Raw genomic sequence first — 20,959 nt, 5'->3', positions numbered from 1 at the left:
ATAGTGCATTTGCAGATGGACATCAGAAGCCACAATTTAGTACAGACTCCTTTTCTTGGATTATTTCCTGGGAACTTTGGGGGTTCTCTACTGCTGTTCTTCTCATATCTCAGCTATTCTCACTGACATTTAATTTGGTAGAGATATGAAGGCAGTTTTCTCCCTGGTCCTTTCTTTTTGATTTAAAAAGTTCATGGAATTAGTTTTGCAAATTTCTCCAGGAAAATATATTTTCACCACTCTTTGTACAATCCATCCCTACCCAAAAGTCTACAATTCCTGCGTTTTTAACCATGGTTCATCTATTTTAATCCTGTTTTCCCCCTTAAAATAATAAGGCACCCAGTTATTAACCAGCAGTTTCCCATATCTGTTTCTCTTCTCCAAAGTGATTACTTTTTCATCAACATCAGTAATGAAAATTTCAACTAGACTAAGACCTTCAGTCTCTTACTGAAGACATCATAACTTTTAACAATGTTTTCCAGATCCATTCTGGTAGTATTACTTATGACCATTTAAATGACCAGAAGTGAGAAGCACTCTAATATTAGTTGGACTAGTTAATCACATTCTACATTACACTGTTGTTGTTTCTAGATACAATGGAGTCGCCTCTGGGCTTCTCAGCAGGGAAGTGCCAATCACCACTACTCTTTTTGCTTTGGCCTCTTTCCTTGGGGGCAGCTGGTGGCACGTTAGAGAGACCACTGGCCTTGGAGTCAGAAGACCTGAGCTCATTCCAGCCACAGACACTAGTTGTGTGACTCTGACATGTCACTTACCCTCCATCTGCCTCAGTTTCCTCACCTGTCTGTAAAATGTAAATAATAAAAGTTCCTACTCCAAGGGTTGTTGTGAGGATCAGATATTTCTAAAGCACTCTTCAAATCTTAAAGTGCTATACATGTTATTATATTATTACACTATTATGATATGATCTTTTACATGATAGAAACTACGTATCTACATCATTATTCTGAAGAAAAGAAACAGCTGCGTCCTCCCCTGAAGTTTTAGCTTCCTTCTCTCTGGAAAGAAATGTCTATTATCAAATATGCAAGCCGATGCCCAGCTACTCAAACACACTGCCTATGGACTCCTATCTCACCATGATAGGGTCAGAATTTAGCCATGTGGTTTGATCTCAGCTACAGGCCATCAGCAGTGGTTCTAAAAGTCCTGGTCTGAGCTGTGTCTAAAAGAAAACTTCTACCCATAAGATCAATAACCCACTTAAGTATTTCATACATGAGGATTTCAGTCTCATAAATATTTCAATTTTCATTTTAAACCTTGAAGTATCACATAAGCACAAACTATTATAATTTCATTTTGTTTGAAAATGTGTGTTCTTTTCCTTAAGGTGAGTATCTTCTATGTTTGATTTCTATTTAATTTGTAATATACTATTGCTAGCAGGGTTTTTGTTTCATTCATAAGTTTTCTGGGGGCTACAAGGTCAGACAGAAAGTAGTAAGGGAAGCAGATAAGAAATATTCTACCACTTTAAAATATACACAGATACTTACTCAACTTCACATGAGTTTCAGTGATGACCAATGTGCTCAAGCTTAAACTTGCTGAATTGGAACCTTCAAGGAGGCAAAACTGCTTCCTATACTCTGCTTTTAGATGACGGAGGCAAGACAGAACTGAAGTTCTAAGATTCTTTCCCAGGCAGGGACACTCTGCCCTTCTTGGACCTTTCATAGCATCTTGTTTCTCTCTGTCAATTACGTTACTGGTGTTCCTGCTATATCTACTTTAAGCTTTTTAAGTATAGGTACAAGGCTTACATCAAGTTGATGCTAAAAACATTTATCTTGGCTGTCACATGAACATGAAATTACTTATAATACTTCAGAGATCGATGATTTGTCGTAGTGAAAGTAAAGCCCCTTGGCTTAGATATTCTTTGAAAACTGTCAAAGACAACTTCTGTGGCAACCCCAGTGATAAAAATCTCTAATCTTAGCAAGGTTGATTTTTAAATAATGTGTCGTATAGGACACATGTCCATCAGAGGCCTGCACTGGAGGCCCTCCCTTCATGGCAGGGTTCACCAAAATTTGAACTCTTAACAAAGCCCTTAGGATCCCCATCATTCCACAGTGAAGCCTCAAGGAGGGAGTGGGTACAGACAGGCTGAAGTGAAAAAGAATATTAACACTAAACAGTTAAATTAACACGGGACTTCATATTACAAAAGCATTCTTCATTTGAAATGGGGATTCTCTAATGGGGAGTTGTCTTGGTGAATTTAAGACATTTAAAACAAAATCTGATTTACATTAAGTTTTAGAAAAATATCTACTAAATAAAATGAAATCGGCCAGGACTCATAAGTAATTAAGCTAGTAGCATAAACCATTGCATGCAAAGAAACAAGAACAGTTTTTAATAGTTAAATCAACTCCTGTTGGAGTTATGTAGACATCTAATAACAGAACTGTCCAACTGTAGAACTGTAGAACGGAATACTCCAAGCAAAGATTACAAATTCTATAGGTATTTAAATGGAGACTCAATGACCATTTGTCAGGGGTATGGTAAAATCTGATTCATAATTTGAATAGGGGTCAGACTGAGGTTCCATCCACCTATGTCAAATTAAACTGGAATTCTGACTATAACTGACCTATTTTCTCAGCTGCAAATACAAACATACTGAAAACTTAAAATATTCTTGAGTATTATTACTAATATGATTATGGCTCACATTTTCAAGCACTTTAAGGTTTGCAAAATATTTTATTTACAAAAAATCCTGTGAAGTTTCATGGTGCAAATATTAACTCCATTTTACAGATGGGGAAACTGAGAATCAGAGAAATGAAGTGATTTGTTCACAATCACACACATGTATCTAAAGCTAGGTCTTGTAAATAAGCCTCCTGACGCCATGGCTCTTCCTACTGCTCACACAAAACTAAAATCCAATAGTTTGCTACCTGAAAAGATAGCAAAGAATTGAAGTCAAAGAATGAATTGGCCCTATTCCCCAACACTTTGACTGTATTGCTAAATGGCTATCTGCTTCCACTTCCTCTCCTCTCAGTCACTTCTCAATCCTTTGCAATTTAGCTCCCAAACTCAATACTCAAAGGTAACAGCTCTCTCCAAAATTACTAATGATCCCCTAATTGTTGGAAGATCTGTTCTTAGTCCCTCATTATTCCTGACCTCTCTGGAGCAGCATATGACACTGGACAATCCTGACCTCCTGTAACTCTTTTCTGCTTTGGTGTTCTTCCTACGTACCTGACCATTCCTCAGCCTCCTTCCATGGGTCTTCACTCATTATCATGGCCCCTAACCATGGGTATCTTCCAAGGCTCAGTCCTGATTCCTCCTTCTTTCTCTGTGCTCTGTCACTGGTGACCTCATCAACTCTTATGGGTTTAATCATCATTTTTATGCAGAAAACTCCTGGATCTTTATAGCCAGCTTCAGAGTCTCTCCTAAACTTCAAACCTACATCATTAACTACCTATTGGACGTGGCCAACTAGAAGTCCCATAAATTTCTCAAACTCAATGAGTTTAACTCATTATCTTTCCCATAAAACTCTGCCTTCTACCAAACTTCTATTATTTCTGTTAAAGGCACCACTATGTCTGCTTCAAGTCTTAAAGGTTCACTGCCTTGAACTTCCTAAAATCCTGTCTTCCACATGTCACAGAGCTGTTGAGTTACTAAATCTGATGATTTTCACCTCCACATCTCCTGCAATTGACCAGTTTTCTACTTGCACAGCCACATCCTACACCAGGTCACTATTGCCTCTGGACTACTCCAATAGCCTCCTAATCCATTCCTTGCCTCAAATCTCCTTCCTGTACATTCCATCCTTCATGTGGCTTTCAGAGCACTGATTCTAAAGCACAGGCCTGACTGCCTCTTTAGTCAAACCCCAATGGCTACTTCGTAATTGTGGGATCAAGTAAAAACTCCTCCTTCTGGCACTTAAAGCCCTTTACAACCTGGCCCCAACTGGCCTGTCATACATTTCTTTTTTTTCTGCATGTGACAGTTCTGCTTAACTAGACTTAGCATCCCCCCCCCCCACAGCACTGAATCTCATCTCTGTGCCTCTGCACTCAATGGCCTCCATCCCTGGAATGTCCACTCTCAACTCCATTCCTTAGAATTTCTTGTTTCCTCAAGACTCAGTTCAAGCACCACCTTCTACCTTAAGCTTAAGCTTTCCTGATCCCACCAGTTCCCTGTGTTCTCTCTCTTAAAATAACCTTGTAAAATATTTTGTATATATTCATTTGTGTACATGGTGTGTCCCATGATAGAAAGTAAGCTCCTTGAGGGAAGGAATTTAATTTTGTCTTTGTATCCCTAATACAATGCCTGACATTGAAGGTACTTAATAAATGCCTTATTGAAAAGTCCCTTTAAAGTACAAATAATCTGTTTTTTAGTTCAAGGTTATTGTATGAGTCACTGAATGAAAACGAACATTTCATCCATTCACTCAACAATTATTCCTTAAGAACCTGACACTTAAGCACCTGCAAATACTATGCTTAGGAGGAAAAGAGAAAAATAGAGGGGGGGGGAAAGAAGTGGTTTCTGCCCTTAAGGAGTTTACCTTCTACCAGGTGGACTAAGCTAAAGATATGTGAAAATACTGCGGGGGGGGGGGGGGGAAGGGTGCGGCTAGGTGGCACAGTGATAGAGGACAGGCCCTGGAGTCAGGAGGACCTGAGTTCAAATCTGGCCTCAGACACTTAACACAAAAACTAGCCATGTGACCTTGGGCAAGTCACTTAACCCCAACTGCCCTCCAAAAAGCAAAATAAAAATTAATTATAATAAAAAGAAAATACTCCCGGGCTCTATTCCATTAGTAACATCAAGCTGAACAGAAGTAGTTTATAGTTGCATTTATAGAGTAGCATTTTACAAAGGGCTTTTAAACGAATTCTCTCGTCTGCTCTTTAGAACAACTCTACTGTGAAAGTGGAAGGGCCTGCATTATTTTAAAGATAAAGACTAAAGTTCAGAGAAGTTAGCTGGATTACTAAGATCACAGAGGTAGTCAGTGGCAAAGTGAGGACCCAAAGTTAGACCACAGAAGCAAAGAACTCCCAGGTCATTTAGTCCAACCCCAAATGGTTACTCAACTGTAATTTGCACACTTCCTATGACAACGAACTCACCGGCTACTAATTGAAGCAGTCCATTCTAGTTTGGCACAGCTTTAACTGTCAAGAAATTCTTTGTTATATTAAACAAAAAATCATTATTCTGTAACTTCTAGTCACTGGTCCTAGCTCTGTCTTCAATACTTTTTCCATTTACAGTAATTCATCTACTTATATACAAAGCCCATATTAAAATGGACCCACTGTCAGGTAGCATGTTTTCATTGGAAAACCAAAAAAGCAAGTAACACTTCAATCTAGTTGTACTCACCTTTGTGCAAACTACCAAGACTGGGATCCCAAGATTATGTGTGAGCATGTTGTCTCCAAGTGGTAAGGTAACATTTTCACCATCTTGTGCTGAAGCTAGAGGTCCTCTCCTCTGTGGTGAGCCTTGATAGCCTTCCTCAGGTTCCACATACTCTTGAAAATCCTTCACAACTATAAAAGACAACACATTTCTAACAATATATTAGATGCCTTTTAAGCAGCAAGCCCTGGAAAACTAAACCACCCCTCCATTCCTTCCCACCTCCCAAGAAAATCAAAGAGATTAAAGGATGTCAATGAAGACTGTAAATTTTAAATAATCTAGTTAGAACTCTATCATTTTGGATCAGCACAGGCATTTTTCCAGACATCCTCACTGCAACTCTCTCAAATACTTAAAAATACACCACCCAGTGTTTTCCCATAATGTATATTTAAAAAGCCAACTCATCTCAAGATAAATTTAAATAGTTCAGACTTCTAAAATACTGTGGATAATTAAACTGTTTATAGAGTATCTGAATCTTTAAAATGACTAAAACACCTGAAACTCATTTAAACAATATCAGTGAGAAGTTCTACATGAAGTTTGCTATACAGGGAAACAGAATAAACCACTGCTAAACTTCTATGGTATATACATACTGCAGAACAGAGCTGAATGGGCCTATATATCATCCCTGTTGTACGTAAATAATGAGATGGAAAACTCTTAGCCTAGAATACTCAGCTTCCTCACCTGTTGCCTGAGAAGGCTGGACAATGACTCCTTCTGCCCCTGAGTCTATGATCTACTGAGGTCTATTATTTAAAGTACTGTTCTTTGTAATTTGCAGTAACCATAATAAGCTGTCCTGTCATAAACATAGCATTTCCTTAGAGTAATTTAACTAAAGCGAGAGAGTGCTATGTAGAATTCTCCACTCTCTCTTCCACTACAGCTTATTAAATAAGGGTAGAATTTTCTGAAATAGCTGTTGTAGGAAATCAAACCTATGATCTCAGCCTCATTAGCACAGTGCTTTAACCAAAAGAACTAACCAGCCACAGACAGGAAATAGCATCATTATTTAGGCTCAGTGCCTTGATCTAAATATGGAACAAAGGAAGGAGGGAAAAAGATACACACAACATCATAAAACTTTAGCCTCAGAAGGAACATTAGTGATCATCCAGCCCAAAGCTCCCAAAGTACAGAAGAATTAAAGTTGGAAGAGGGCAAATGACCTAGCCAAAGTGACACAAACTAGAACTAATCTAGCTCTCAACCACCAATCCTGTGCTTTTTCTACTACACCACACCTTCCCCCTCATGCCGCCAAATCACTCTTTCTTTCCATGCCCAACTGAAAAAGGGATCTGGCTCTACAGATGCCTCTAATCTTTTACCTTGATAAATGTCATAGTATCCAGAACTAGAAGGGGTATTAAAGATAATCTAGTCCAATCTCTTCATTTTTCACAGGAAGAGACAAAGTGAGAAAATAAAATCAAACAATTAATTTCAAAAGGACCCCAAAAGAGTTGATATTACTCCTTCTTATTCATGGGACAGACTTTTTAAGACAAAAATGCTAATCTGACAAACAGTTTTCAACCATTATTATAGAGTATCAGCTTTGGATAACTTAATTTGCAGAACACTGTTGTACATGTGAAATTAGGGGACTGATCAAATATAGACTGTTTCCAAAGTGAAGAAGTTCTCTGGAAAGCACTGCAAATGGTGTTTTGTTTTTATACCTAATTTATAATGAACTTCATTCAGTGATTTAAACTTCTAATATAAATGACCCAAGAAATATTCATGGTTGCACTGTGACCTGAAAAACATTGGTCTGACCCAAAACTGAAACACAAAGGATTCTAATGTGTCCATTAGGATTATTAATGAGCACCAAGGAACTGGTCTTTTTGTTCCTTCTAAAAATATAATAAAACTGTAACTACAACAGACAGTATTTTAAAAAAATTGTCCCTGAGCATACTGAACAAGCAACCTTATGGTTGATTTCATGATGAAAAAATGAAATGAAGGAAACTTCAACCTTGAAGAAAATTCCATTTGTTATAACAATAAGTTGCATGTAGTGTTAAATGTAAGGTGGTAGTGATGATATTACACCATGGTCGTTTGTTTGTTTAGCATTTTCAAAGCGCAGTCATATATATTTTTTCCTTCCTCCATGAAAGTAACCAAAGAAAAGCATTATTATCCTGTCTTATGGAGAGGCAGCATGGCAGAGTGGATAGAAAGATACTATCAGGGCAGAGCTCGGAAGTCCTGAACTCAAGCCCTCCCTCTGACACATACTGGCTATGTAACCCTGGGCCAATCACTTAACTTCCCAGGGTGTGAAGCACTTAAGGCAATAAGTTTCAGAAAAGATGTCAACTAGTATTGGTAGAGGAAGCCTACACTAGAACTGAGGTCTTGACCCCTAATCTTGTCCTCTTGCCCTCACACCACAATGCCTCTCACTGGAGTAAGGCTTCCTCTTTCTTCTGCCATAGGTTATCACTATGCTTAAGTGAAGCAGTTTCATTAATCAAACCGGTGAAACAAATACCACTTACTCTAGTTTTTGTGTAATGTATTAAAGATAACTCAACAGAAACAGACCCTGGCAGGTTACAATCACTGAAGTTACTACCATCATGGGAAATGGACGAGCTTTGCGGAACATTTCAAAAACATCAGATTACCTTTAAACATTTTATGACTAGTTTCTCAGAGCTTGGGCAAGGTCTAAAAATGTGTAACAGTATCATTTTAAGTTCCTATTAAGAAAGAAATCAGAATCAGCACTACCTCCAAATAAGAGTAGGGATAAACTTAAGGATGTACACCAACAGCCGGTCAGCCCACTCCACTTGTCATGGCCTATACAATCTAGGTTTAGACAACAGTTCAGTGCAACTACAGCTTTGATGGACCATTTCTAGAACGAGATAAGATGAGAAGCATCCATGCTTCCAAAAATGAGGCCGCTTAAGAGTATAACTGAAAATGTTTCCATTATCTCCTGGTTCATATTAATCAGAAGTCAGAATAACTAACTTCAGTTCTATTCAAGTAACACCAAACCACTGTTTATACCTGAGTAAGCAAAACTCCTGAAGTACTTTGGACAGTGTTTTGGAATTCTATGTTGGAAGAAATTTTAATTAAATAATTTTGTGGTAACTTGGTGAAGCAGCAGCAAGCCTGAACGTTTTATGAGCTTTAATCAAGCTTGACTCTCTGATCCTCAGAATGTTTCCACTGTTATCTGGCCAGTTAGCAGTTTAAATGAGAAAAATTTCAGCTATATTCCAGTTTTACAAGTCTATATATTTCAGAGAACTATGTTTAATTAACAACAAACACTAGAAATTCCACTTACAACTTTTTTTTTCACATGAAGAACCTTTTAAACTCATGTTCTATCTAAATGAAACCCTTCCCATTCTGCATCCTGCCAATGAAGCACACATGAAATTAAATGTCATTTAGTAATCTGGGCACCACAGCCTTACACCTAGTCGCTACAGGGAATACAGGAAAACTGGTAACTTCTCTGACACTTCTCCAGTGACTAAATGACTTATTTTTGGGGGGATTCTGAAATTTCAAATTACTGCCTGTACTTTAAACCCTGAGGTGAGCTACAGACACAGATGTGGCTGAAAATAATAAATAATTTAATTGTGGCAAAGTGTTTTACACATATAACTCACCAAGCACCCCCAAATGCTAAATTACTAAAATCCACTGATCATAAAACTCCTCACAAAAGCACTTTGGCAGATTACATTTTCGTATAACATGGCTCTTCTACTGTGCTACTCTATGAACTGGACCAAATATCTATGCTGGGTCTCAAATTTTTCATCCATAAAATTTGGGCTTGGACCGTGACCTCTTGAAGTCCTTTCTAGCTCTGAAATTCTAAGATTTTATGAATATTTTTCTCTTCTTTCTGCCTATTCAATTTCTTCGTCTACTGGCTAATTTATAAAGCACAAAGCCTATGTCAGCCCTATATCATATCAACACCGAGGGTTATCTCCAGAATAAGATATAAAATCTTCTGTTTGATTTTTTAAAGCCTTTCATAACCTGGTCTCTTCCTACTTTTCTAGTTTTCTTACACCCTACTCACTTCATAGATTCTCTGATTCCAGTGATACTGGCCACCTTGCTGTTCTTCCCACAAGATACTCCATCTCCCAACTCTGGACTTTTCAGTGGCTGCCCCCCATGCCTGTAGTTCTCTCCCTCATCCCCACCTTCTAGCTTCCCTGGCTTCAAGTCCCAGCTAAAATCCCATGTTCTAAAGGAGGCTTTCCTGATCCATGCCACTCAATGCTAGTGGCTTCCCTGTTTATTATCTCAAATGTATCCTAAATACATCTTACTTATACATAGTTGCTGGCACATTGTCTCTGCCATTAGACTGTGAACTCCTTGAGAGAAGCTCTATTTTTGCCCTTTTTTGTATCTCTAGTGCTTAGCACTGTGCGTGGCCAACATAAAAAGCACTTAATTGCTTGGTAACTTGCTTCCAAACAAGTCTACGTTTACCCCACCCTAAAAAAAACCTTACTTGATCCATTCAGTCCCACTACCTATCATTCATCTCTCCTGTCTTTTGTGGTTAAACTCCTTGAGAAGGCTACCCACACTGCACCTACAACCCAGGTCTTTGCTTCCTCTCATCTACTCTCTTAATTCTCTATACTCTGGCTTCTGACCTCATCATCCAACTGAAACTGCTCTCTCCAAAGTTACCAAAAACCTCTGAGCTGCCAAATCCAATAGCCTTTTCTCAATCCTCATTCTCCCCGACCTCTCTGCAGCCTTTAACATTATCAATCACTCTCTTAGCAACTAAGAAGCACAGTGCAGTTGGGTCTGGAATCAGGAAGACCTGAGTTCAAAGCTGGCTTCACGCTAGTTGTGTAACCCTGGACAAGTCACTTAATATATCTGCCATAGGGATGATAATAATAGCACCTACCTCCCAGGGTGGTTGTAAGGATCAAATGAGATATTTGTAAAGCACTTACCATAGTGCTGGCACACAGTGGGCACTTAATAAACGCTTGTTTCCTTCCTTCTTTCTACCTATCTTGGACTGCTCCTTGAGTCTCCTTTGCTAGATCCTGGTCTAAGTGACATCTGCCTACAGACAGTGTCCCTCAGAGCCATGTCCTCAGCTCCTTCTATACTATTTCACTCGGTCATTTCATCATCTCCCATAGATTCAACTATCATGTCTATGCTAATGATTCTCAGATCTATATACCCAGTCTTAACCTCACTCCTGACCTCCAGCCTGGAATCTTTAGTTATATACTGGACATCCTGAACTGGATCTCCTTAAACTCAACATGTCTAAAACTGAATTCAAACTTTCTCCTTGAGCCCTCCTATCTTTCTAACTTCCTTATTACTGTTGGAGGGTCTCACCTAACTTCTACTCGGGCTCAAAACCTGGGGGTCATCTTTGCTTTCTCACTCCCTTCCATCCCCCATATTTGACAGGTTGCCAAATCTTATTGAAGTCACCATTGTGACATCTCTGGTACATACCACCCTCCACCAATCTTATCTTCCTAAAGTGCAGTTTGACCATGTCCCCTCCCCCCAATAAATTCCTGTGGCTCCTTACCATCTGTGTGATCAAATATAAAATCTTGTTTGATGTATGAAGCCTTTCATAACCTTTCCAGTTTTCTTATACATTACAAAGCCCCAGGTACTCTGACCTAGTGCCACTAGCCTCCTTGTTATTTCTCAAAGAAACCACATCTCCCAACTTTGGGCATTTTCACTAAATGTTCTTAATGCCTAGAAATTTCTGGCTCCTCATCTACCCCTCCTGGCTTCTGTGGCTTCAAGTCCTACTAAAAGCCCACCTCTTTACAAGCCTACCCCCACCTCCTTAATGCTAGTGCCTTCCCTGTGCTTATTCTCTCCAGTTAATCCTCTACATATCTCATTTTCACGCAGTTGTTTACATGTTGTCTCCTTCCTTAAACTATGAGCTCTCTGAGAAGAGGATCTACTTCTGTTGTTTGTATCCCCAGCACTTAGCAGAGTGCCTGGTACACTGCAGGCATTTAATAAATGCTGCTGACAACTATTCAAAATGTCTCTAACCTTTAAGGCCTAGCTTGAATTCCACTTTCTCCACAAAGCTTCTGCTGATCTTTTTTTCACTACTCTTAAAAGTACCTGTAGTCTATAACATATAAAATAGTATTTTTATACACTTATGTATTGCCCCCTATTGTCTCCATATAATCTTGCTCTTTGGAGGAATAGAAATCCTTTCTTATACATCCTCATATTATCATCACCTTCATTTTAAAGGTATGTCAACTGACAAAGAGAGGTTAAGGGACATGGTTACACAGCAAATCTCAGAGGTTCCAAGTTACGCCCTCTATGCCACTGCCATGTATTATGACTTCAGGTAACTTCTGGGTTTCAAGTAGGGTCAATAGGTAAACATACCAAAACAGGTCTTCCTGCTCTGGTTTAATTAAACAAGGGACCACTCAAAAATACAACTGAGAAGGAAAGGGATCTTTAATGTAAATACTATCTTTCAATCACTTTTGCTTTAAAATAGAAAAGCACAAGGAAAAATAACAAAGATATTACAGGATAATTCAACATCTGGAAGAATCTCACTATTGAGATGAAATAGTCAGCTGATAACCCTTCATTTTAGAGTTGAGGAACTGAGACTCAGAGAGGTTAAGTAATTTGTTCAAGACTATACTGGTGATTCTCAAGTCTTCTCTAGCCTGAAATAACCACATTAACAAGTAACTTAAAACTAACAGACACTTTAGCACACAAAGCAAAAAAGCTGTCATCCCAAATGTTTGATACATTGGGGGTAGGGATGCGAACAAAGATTAACCCGAATTAGAATAAATTTAGAGCCCTGGAGAGAACCCCAAACCCTCCCAACATTATAAACATCTGCACATAGATATAGCATGTCAGAGCTGGAAAGGACCTTAAAATCACCTAGTCTGATCCCATTATTTTGCAGAGAAAGAGACTGAGGCCCAGGAGGGTGGGGTGGGAGAGTAGCATGCCCAAGGTCATATGGCTAATAAGTAGCAGGGCAGACCTAGGTCTCCTAATTCTTACTCTGGGGATCTCGCTGTCTCCAAGTTTGATTTAAATTGTTTTAACAAACAAAACAAACCCCAAAATGAAACATCTTTGAAATGTCGTTACACTATAAAAATGAGCTAAAATAATCGATTTATCACAATAAATCAACTTACTTCTCTCTGTACCATATTATATGTGTTTCGGCTACAAAACTCCCCCATGTTCAGAAGTAGTTTGCTTTAAGTGTGTCTAATTCTGAGGAAAAAACCCTCATTATCTGTAAAGGTCAGTTGTTTGACACTGGCTAGCTGGACTGCATAGCAATCAATGCAGCAAATACAACTGAGAAAACTTACAAAAGACAGGTTGAAAGGCTCAACTATAAAGCTCCCAGTGTCTGTGGGATACTCGAACTGACATGTGACAGAAGGCGCAGGCAAAATGGAGAGTGTGACAAGAAGACATGGAATGTGGAATTTGATTTGAAAAGCAAACCTAATATTCGGGAACCATCATTCTGAGTGTCGTTCTAATGCACGAGTTAGCAATGTGAGGATACTGTATACCATGCCCAAAAGGGCCCTCATTAATTCATTGGAGTGATGTCATACTGTGGAAATAAGCCAGTTTGAGCAGAGCCAACCCTTGTCAAAGACTGTTGCTGCTGCCGCGGCCACTCCTACTCTTCTGGCAAGTGGTCAGATGCTCATGTAACTGCACAGAAGTAAGGAAGAGGAAAAACAATCTTCTGAACCACATATATTTTAAAACAAAAAACAATCCCCCTCCCCTCCCAAACTTCCTTCAAATTTGAAAATCAAGTCCTTTACTTTAAAAGAACTCTTATTTTAATAATCACAATACAGCCTACCATTTAACAAAAGAAAATGAACCTTTAAATGCTCTTAATTTTCATTTAAGCACTTGCATTCTGCAACAGATCGCTCTAGCGCTGGCTTATGTCTGAATTCTCTGACAGAATTATGCTTTTAATTTCTATTTGTTCTCCTTCAGGTTAATGAAAGAAACTATTTTCTCCTGCCAAACAATGTAATTCTTAGAGGAAGCTTCAGGTTATACAGACCACATTTGAACCACAGAATCAAAGACTGTCAGAACTATATGTGACGTTAGCAATCACCTGGCCTACAGATAATCCTTACTTTACAGGAGAGGAAAAAAAAGCTCCTCAAGGGGAAATGACTATGCCATAAAGCTATTATGTGTTAGAGTTGAGACTTGGACCCAGGTTTTCTAAATGCAAAACCAGAGCTATTCCCACAACAAACTGCGGCCTGCTAAAGAGTTCTAAGGCCACACATGTTAACAACAAAAAGATCCACAGATCAGAACATGTTTAAATAAGGAAAGCCTTATTGTACATCCTTCCCTTTGAAAACCACAAAAAAATGACTTTAATCTTCAGATCAATGTGGAAAGTAAAGAATACCAATCAAACTCACTTCATACAGAAAGACCACCTGGGGATATGAGGAGAGCCTTGACAATGTTCTGAGACCCTAAGCTGAAAAGGGCTGAACTTTCAAAGGGCATCTTCAAGGAAGATAATGCAAGCATTCGTTCAATAAACATTTATTAAGCACCTTCTATGTGCTTATTTCTTCAAAGAGAGGATCTTGAACGTCCAAAATATTATCCACCTATTCAAATGAGGACCATTCAAAGGATCTACCATGAAAACAGGCCCATAATTACATTCTACTGCAGAAAAATGCATTGTACTTACACTTTTGCTCCATGTCTCTCATTTCTTCTGGTGGGATTTTCATTTTATCAATGTGTTCCCGCAAAACACTGGCCCATTTCTGTAATGATTCCATAACAGTCCAAGGCCTAGACATATCTGCTACAAAGATAACTAAAGTCTCTTGCAGGGTTTCTGCAGAAACAGCAAACTTCAACAGGCCTTTATGGTACAAATCTCCATCCAGGATCCACACATTGCAACGTGTGTGATCTGTGGAGAAGAGAAAAAAATTTAACAATTCAACACTCAAATTTGCTGCCACTGTAACTGCATTCTAGAAAAGTATCAATAGGTCCTTAATGCCAAAGTCAAAATTAAAAGACAATTTAACTAGAAATGCTTCATTTACAAAGGAAAATGCAACCAAGAATCATGTGTATATAAACTGCTTCATCCCTTAAAAGAAGGGATAAGAGAATATTATCTTTAAATATTCTCAAAGCAACCTTGAAGTGTGTATAACTTAGCAACAACAAAAAAATACTAAGCCCTTTGCTACTTTTATTGGAAATTAAGGTTTTGTTACATGGGAAGACTATATTTGGAAATAAATGTGATGTAAAAACAAAAGATATAAAAAAAAATGAAGGGCACATTCCCTCTTTCAAATCTAAAAGGTAGAATCTGAGGAATGAGATGACAAATGCTGACATATTAAGGTAGTACAATTTCATACATTATCTTATTTGATCTTCGTAAAGTCCTGTCATGTAAGTCCTACCCCTGGAGGTAGGCCCATTTTTACAGATGAGGAAACTGAAGCTTACAGTCTTTCATTGCCAGTAAGCAGCAAAGTAAGAAATCAATGTGTATTTGCCAATAGTGCCATTTTGGTAAGATAAAATTGAAGTTTAAGACTCCTGCATCAACTTTTTTTAAAAAACCTTATAATTATGGAGTATTTTAGAAAGTGCTTTCACATAACATTTTATTTGACCCTCACCTCAATTCTGGGACTTCCTTATCCCATTTTTGGATGAAGTAGCTAAGGAGGCAGAGAATTCCTTGGCATGAAGCATCAGGATGCAGAGCGCATCCTCCTCCACTGAAACAGAAGCTTCTTAAGGACAGGAACCTCTTTTTGTCATTATAGCTTCAGTGTTTTGCACAAAGGGGGCACTTAATGTTTTCTGAATGGAAAGTGGCACCCTTGTTCCACCCTTGCCCCCTCCCAGTGCTTTGCCCCCATCCTCCCCACCCCTGATCTAGCATTTCCAGTTTGCAAATCTTACAGCTTTATAAATGCCAGTCATGATTATAACTACTATTATTATTAATGGAAGTATCAGGCCCAGTGGACAGATTCATGGCTTGTTTCTTGTATGTTCCATTCAATCAGTCACTGTGGCCTTGTTTTTCCCTCCTCTTCACCTCAGGTCCCTTCAAGATTCAGCTCAAACATCACCTTTGTGTCTGTCTAAGGTCTCTCCTAATGTCCCCCTTCTCTTCTGATATTATTGTGGTCTCCATACCTTTCTTCACCTCAGATTATTCTGTATTTATCTGTTATTTACTTTTTGCTGGACATGTTGTTTACCTTCAGTAAAACATAAATTCTTTGGGAAAAGGGACCATTTCATTTTTGCCTCTATAAGCCCCGTGACTGGCACAGTGCCAGGCAGAGAGAAGGCATTTATCAAATGTTCTGTAAATTAAATTAAACAGTCAGCTCTTAGTCCACACATCCCCAAATGAGTAGCCCAAGAAATGCCTCCGGTGAGAACTAGAGCCAATCTTTCCAAATCTGTCAGGTTTTGGGGGGTGGGAGAGGGGTGCTGGAGACTCACAATTCTTGTCATGTCACAATCACCTTCAAATACATACATTTTACATAAAAACCATTTCATTAGAAGCCTACATCATTAAAGTAAAAAAGGTTAGAGTTAAGGAGAAATGAGATTTATTTGCTTCTAATCAAATAGTGCTTCAAATTAAGACAAACTGACATCTAATTATATACCTCTAAAAATCTATATTAAACATTTATTGTAACTCACATTTACAATGGCTAATGCTTTAAAAAAAAAAAAGGTCTTTTTTCACAACAACCTATATGGTAGGTAGTGAAAGTATTATCCTCATTTTACAGAAGAGTAGAACAAACTCAAGGAAAAACATTTTCCCTAAGTCAAACAGCTAGTAAGTCTACCACACACAGATAGATAGATAGACAGACAGACATAGATTATCACTATCTCTCTCTCTCTCTCTATCTATCTATCTATCCAAAAAACACCAGACTACCTATAAAATTAACTATTCTGGTAATCTCAAAGAAATCTGAATGAGGTATTATAACACTACTTCTACTTAGAGGAAGTGGGGTACAGAGAAAAGACACTGGTAAACGGACTATATTCCAGTCCCCATTAACCTGCTGTATGCTCCAGGGTAGGTCACCTAACATCTCTGTAAAATGGAAACAAAATCTCTCTCATAGAAATGTAGTGAGGATCAAATGAGGTAACCCATGTAAAACGACTTTGCAGTCATAAAGTCCTAAGCATAAACGTTATTAATGTAATAAGAACATGAAAATGCTTTGGCATGAAATGAACTTTGACTACTCCACAAGGAAAATTGTATCCACACTATGTATTTGAAAAATAAGAAAAAGGTTAAGAAATGAAAAGCAAAGGACAGAGTTTTTGTTTGTTCAAAGGTTGCCCTATCTCATCTATGGCTGAAATGTAGCTGTTCTTCATGTTACATGAAGGACCTCTAAAAGTGGGCAAACAAATCTGATCTTGATTCTTGCAGGAAAGGAGGGTTTGAAAGGACTTTGGCACTAACGCCAATGTAACTACCCCCAACATTCCCATTTATGTTCTTAAAGGGGAAATTTAAAGTATGCTGAAGGAAGCTAAAAAATTCAGAAGGTGAGAGTTACAAGCTTAAACACTGATTTTAAAAAGCAGATTAAAAAGTAAAGAGTGTGGTATAGTGAAAGGAGAACTGGGAACCAAGAAAACCTGGATTCAAGTCCAGTCTCTGAGGTATTGGTTGTCAGTTGTTGTTCAGTTGTGTCTGACTGTGACCCCTTTGGGGTTTTCTTAGAAAGGACACTGGAGTGCTTTGCCATTTCCTCCTCCAGCTCATTTGGCAGATGAGGAAACTGAGGTAAACAGGGTGAAGTAACTTGCCCAAGGTTCCCCAGCCATTAAGTGTCTCAGGCTGGATTTGAACTCAGGAAGATGAAAACATGCTTGGTGCTCTGTGCACTATGGCGCCACCTAGTGGCTATTTAACCTTGGACTAATCACTTAACTAACCTAAAAGACCACTGAGGATAATCTTCATTTTACAAATGAGGGAACTGAGGTTTAAGGATGTAAACTGGTGTGCCAACATGTGTTCTATCTCACTTTACATCAACCTTCCTAGAATTTTAAGAGGTCCCGAGCAAGATTTTATTATTTTTTTGTCAATGTAAACAACAAAGAAAAGTATTTCATTTTTATTGTGGCTTCTACATTCCAATGAACCTTCTTACAAAAAATTGGAGATGATAACATTTCTTTATTTAAAAGCCAAAACTCCAAGCTAAATCATAATAGACACAAAAGCAGTGAAGGGAGTTTGTGAGTAAACTTTAGTTAATCCTAGAATTACAGAATTTAAAGTGGTGTAACAGCAGCACATATATACCTTTTCCTACCAGCAATCTAACAAATTAATGCTGAAAGGAGCATTAAAAAATCCGAACTTCTAATATATCACTTCAGGAAAATAACAGGCTACCAGATCAAGATATCAAGGCAGACTCCTGAAAAGATCCTATCCATATTTTAAGTCTTAATTTTTACTATTAAATAAAAGTCTGCAAACACAGGAGTAGATGTATTTTCTGTTTTCTATAATATTTTTTCAAAGGATAAAGGGGGCACTATTTGAAAAAAAAAAAAACAAACAAACACATTTTCATGTGTGAATTCTCTCCCTCACACGTTCTGTATTGCAACCAAAACATCTCATACTTTCCCACCTTTATAATTTGCTCATATTATTCCCCACACTGGAAAAGCCCCTCATTCCCCAAATTTTGCCTGTTGAATTTCTACCTAGCATTCAAGGCCCAGCTGAAATGCTACATTATCTGGGAATCTTTTCATGGTTCCTTAAAGTAGAAGTGATCTGTTTTTCATATGCTCCTACAGCAATATAGGATCCAGACCTCAAAGGGGTGACTGTTCACATTGTTTAGATAAGTTGGGAGTCACCAATTCTAATCTTTCTGGTGAGAAAGGGGACCGCCAGGTCTTACCATTTTTCCCCTCTTCTATGCCCTCCTAGGCGCTATCATCTGATCTACTGATACACCCTAAGGACCTCTGGGCCTTACCATCCAACTCACTCTTAAACCCTTAGGACACTCACTCTCTCTGCACCTGAACTCCTCTTTCCCTAAAGGTGCTGTGTGATAAACCAGTGTTGGGTGGAAGACTTTTGTTCAAGCCCTGCCTCAACATATAGTGACCATGTGATCCTGGGCAAGGATCCTGACTTAACCTGTCAGTGGTCTAGGCCAGGAGTGTTCTCAAATAGAAACAGGGGCCACTAAACTATAATAAGGATTCCTGTGGGATGCATACAGACTTAGAAAACCATATATTAACACGATCTATGTTTCATTTTATTTTGTTAAATATTTTCCAATTACATTTTAATCTGGTTCAGGCTGCACTCAGGAATGCTGTAGGCTATATGTTTGATACCTCTGTTCTAAGGAACGCTCTAAAACAATCCAATCTGTATTGGGAAAGTAAGTTTCCTCATGGGGATGTTTCCTATAGCAATGCAATGGTTGGCCCAGTCCCTAGCCTATTTTTCCACAATTAGAGTGTGAGCTCCTCGAAAACAGAGACTCTCTTGCCTTTTCTATTTGCATTCCTAGCACTTAGAACAATGCTTGCATTGGCACATACTAAGAGACTAAAAAATGCTTTATTCATGATGGGTTGGAGCAACTTACCATCTCTATCTTCATCATGAATGTTAAGGTACAGATATTCTAAACCTCTTCCTTTTTTGCTGTGCTCTGCTCCTTGTAATTTAGCCAAGAGTGTTGTTTTACCTGAACCATCTTCACCTATAAATAATATTTAGAAGAAAAACATAAAAAATGTAATTACTCAGTCCACAGAAACTATGTTGATATTCTAAAAGAAAAAGGAATAGCTTTCATACTTACACACATATCTTGATATAATAGAACCCTTTAAGAAGGTGATTTTACAGCATAAGACAGAACTCAAACTTATGTTAAACTGTAATAGTTATGTTTTGGCAGGACATTATTTAGGCAGGCCGAAACATGAAAAGGAACTATAAAAAAAACCAACCAGAGTAAAGACTATCATCAAAGAACTGTATCATCATAAAAGAGCAGGTCATCTGGCAAGAGGCATGACCTAGTGGACAGTTCATGTATTCCCATGACATCTTCATGTCAAGAAAGAGTGAACAAGGCCCCTCAGCATAATGGATAAACTCCCTCACCCCATGGTGAACTTATGGGAAGACATGAACAAAACTGTTTCACAGAATGGGCATACATAGATGGGCTACAATCTGTTCTGTTGAAAGGAACATCTGAGATCACAAATCTATTTAAGTATTCTAGACTTGAGAAATTTAAACCTAGAATATCAAAGATCACCAGATCCAGCCCCTTACTTTTGCAGATAAGAAAACCAAGGCCCAGACAACGTGACTTATAATATAAAGTTACACACTACCTAGCCAGAATGGCAGAAATGGGTTTAAAATCTAGGCTTTCTGAATTCCAGTTCAATGCTCTTTTCTTTACTTCACACTGCCCTCACCTATCCAAGTTCTCTGTAATGAAAACTCAAGTTATAATAAATTTTCATGTGAAAAATAAATGAATTTGACTACCTACAATTTACAAAAAAAGGTAAATGAAAAAGTCAAAGAATAAGTTGGGATAAGTCACTTATAGCAAATATGTTAAGATAAGACTATTACAAAGAAAGCAGTAAGACACAGTTAAGTCTAAAATGACAACCTTAAATTTTCAGAATTTAAACAGTAATATCTGAGTGTGACAGCCAATGACCATCAAGAGAAAATTCAGTTGATGGCAAGACAGAACCCAACGTTTGCTTCCAACTTCAATGTATCTTCTTCACCAGCACTCTGAAGGCTGGGAAACTAATGAAAATAATTACAGAGCTAAGCAAAACTACATGTCTCAAGCAGACTCTATAATTATCTCTAATTTATCCTGTATATATCTGGTTTGTACATAGTTGTTTGCATGCTGTCTCCCCCATTAAGAATGAACTCCTTAAGGCTAGGAGATGTTTTTTGCCTTCCTTGGTATTCCCAGTGCCTGGAACACAGCAGGTACTTAACAAATGCTTGATGAATGAAGATGACATAGTTTGTTATTATTCCTCTCCACTCACTTTAGCGACCTTTGCCAATATAATGGAATAATTCCATACAACCAGAAGGTCAGAGAATATTTAAAACAAACAAAAAAAAAAGAACTGCATAACCTGGAAGAATCAGGGGAAAAAATATGGTTAGTTTAAAATCTATCCACATTACATCAGTTGAAACAAGGAAGTGTCAAAGGCTAATAACCACATGGGGAAACATCACAAAAGC

At 38.2% G+C, this 20,959-nt stretch overlaps 1 protein-coding gene across 1 annotated transcript in view; it reads right to left on the bottom strand.

The window, feature by feature from the left end:
* DYNC1LI2 (dynein cytoplasmic 1 light intermediate chain 2) overlaps positions 1-20,959 on the bottom strand; it is a 59,564-nt gene that overhangs the window by 36,009 nt on the left and 2,596 nt on the right. Inside the window, exons 4-6 of the mRNA XM_069085825.1 lie at positions 19,296-19,412; positions 14,303-14,533; positions 5,434-5,603 (exon numbers count right to left, since the gene is read on the bottom strand). Coding sequence (XP_068941926.1) covers positions 5,434-5,603; positions 14,303-14,533; positions 19,296-19,412 — 518 coding nt within the window. The remainder of the gene's footprint in view (positions 1-5,433; positions 5,604-14,302; positions 14,534-19,295; positions 19,413-20,959) is intronic.

This window comes from Petaurus breviceps, unplaced genomic scaffold (genome assembly GCF_028583685.1).
Source record: "Petaurus breviceps papuanus isolate PSGF00001 unplaced genomic scaffold, PetGlider_PUasm1.0 176, whole genome shotgun sequence".
Taxonomy (NCBI): domain Eukaryota; kingdom Metazoa; phylum Chordata; class Mammalia; order Diprotodontia; family Petauridae; genus Petaurus; species Petaurus breviceps.
The sequence above is the reverse complement of the archived record's forward strand: the minus strand, read 5'-3'. Positions and strand labels throughout refer to the sequence as shown.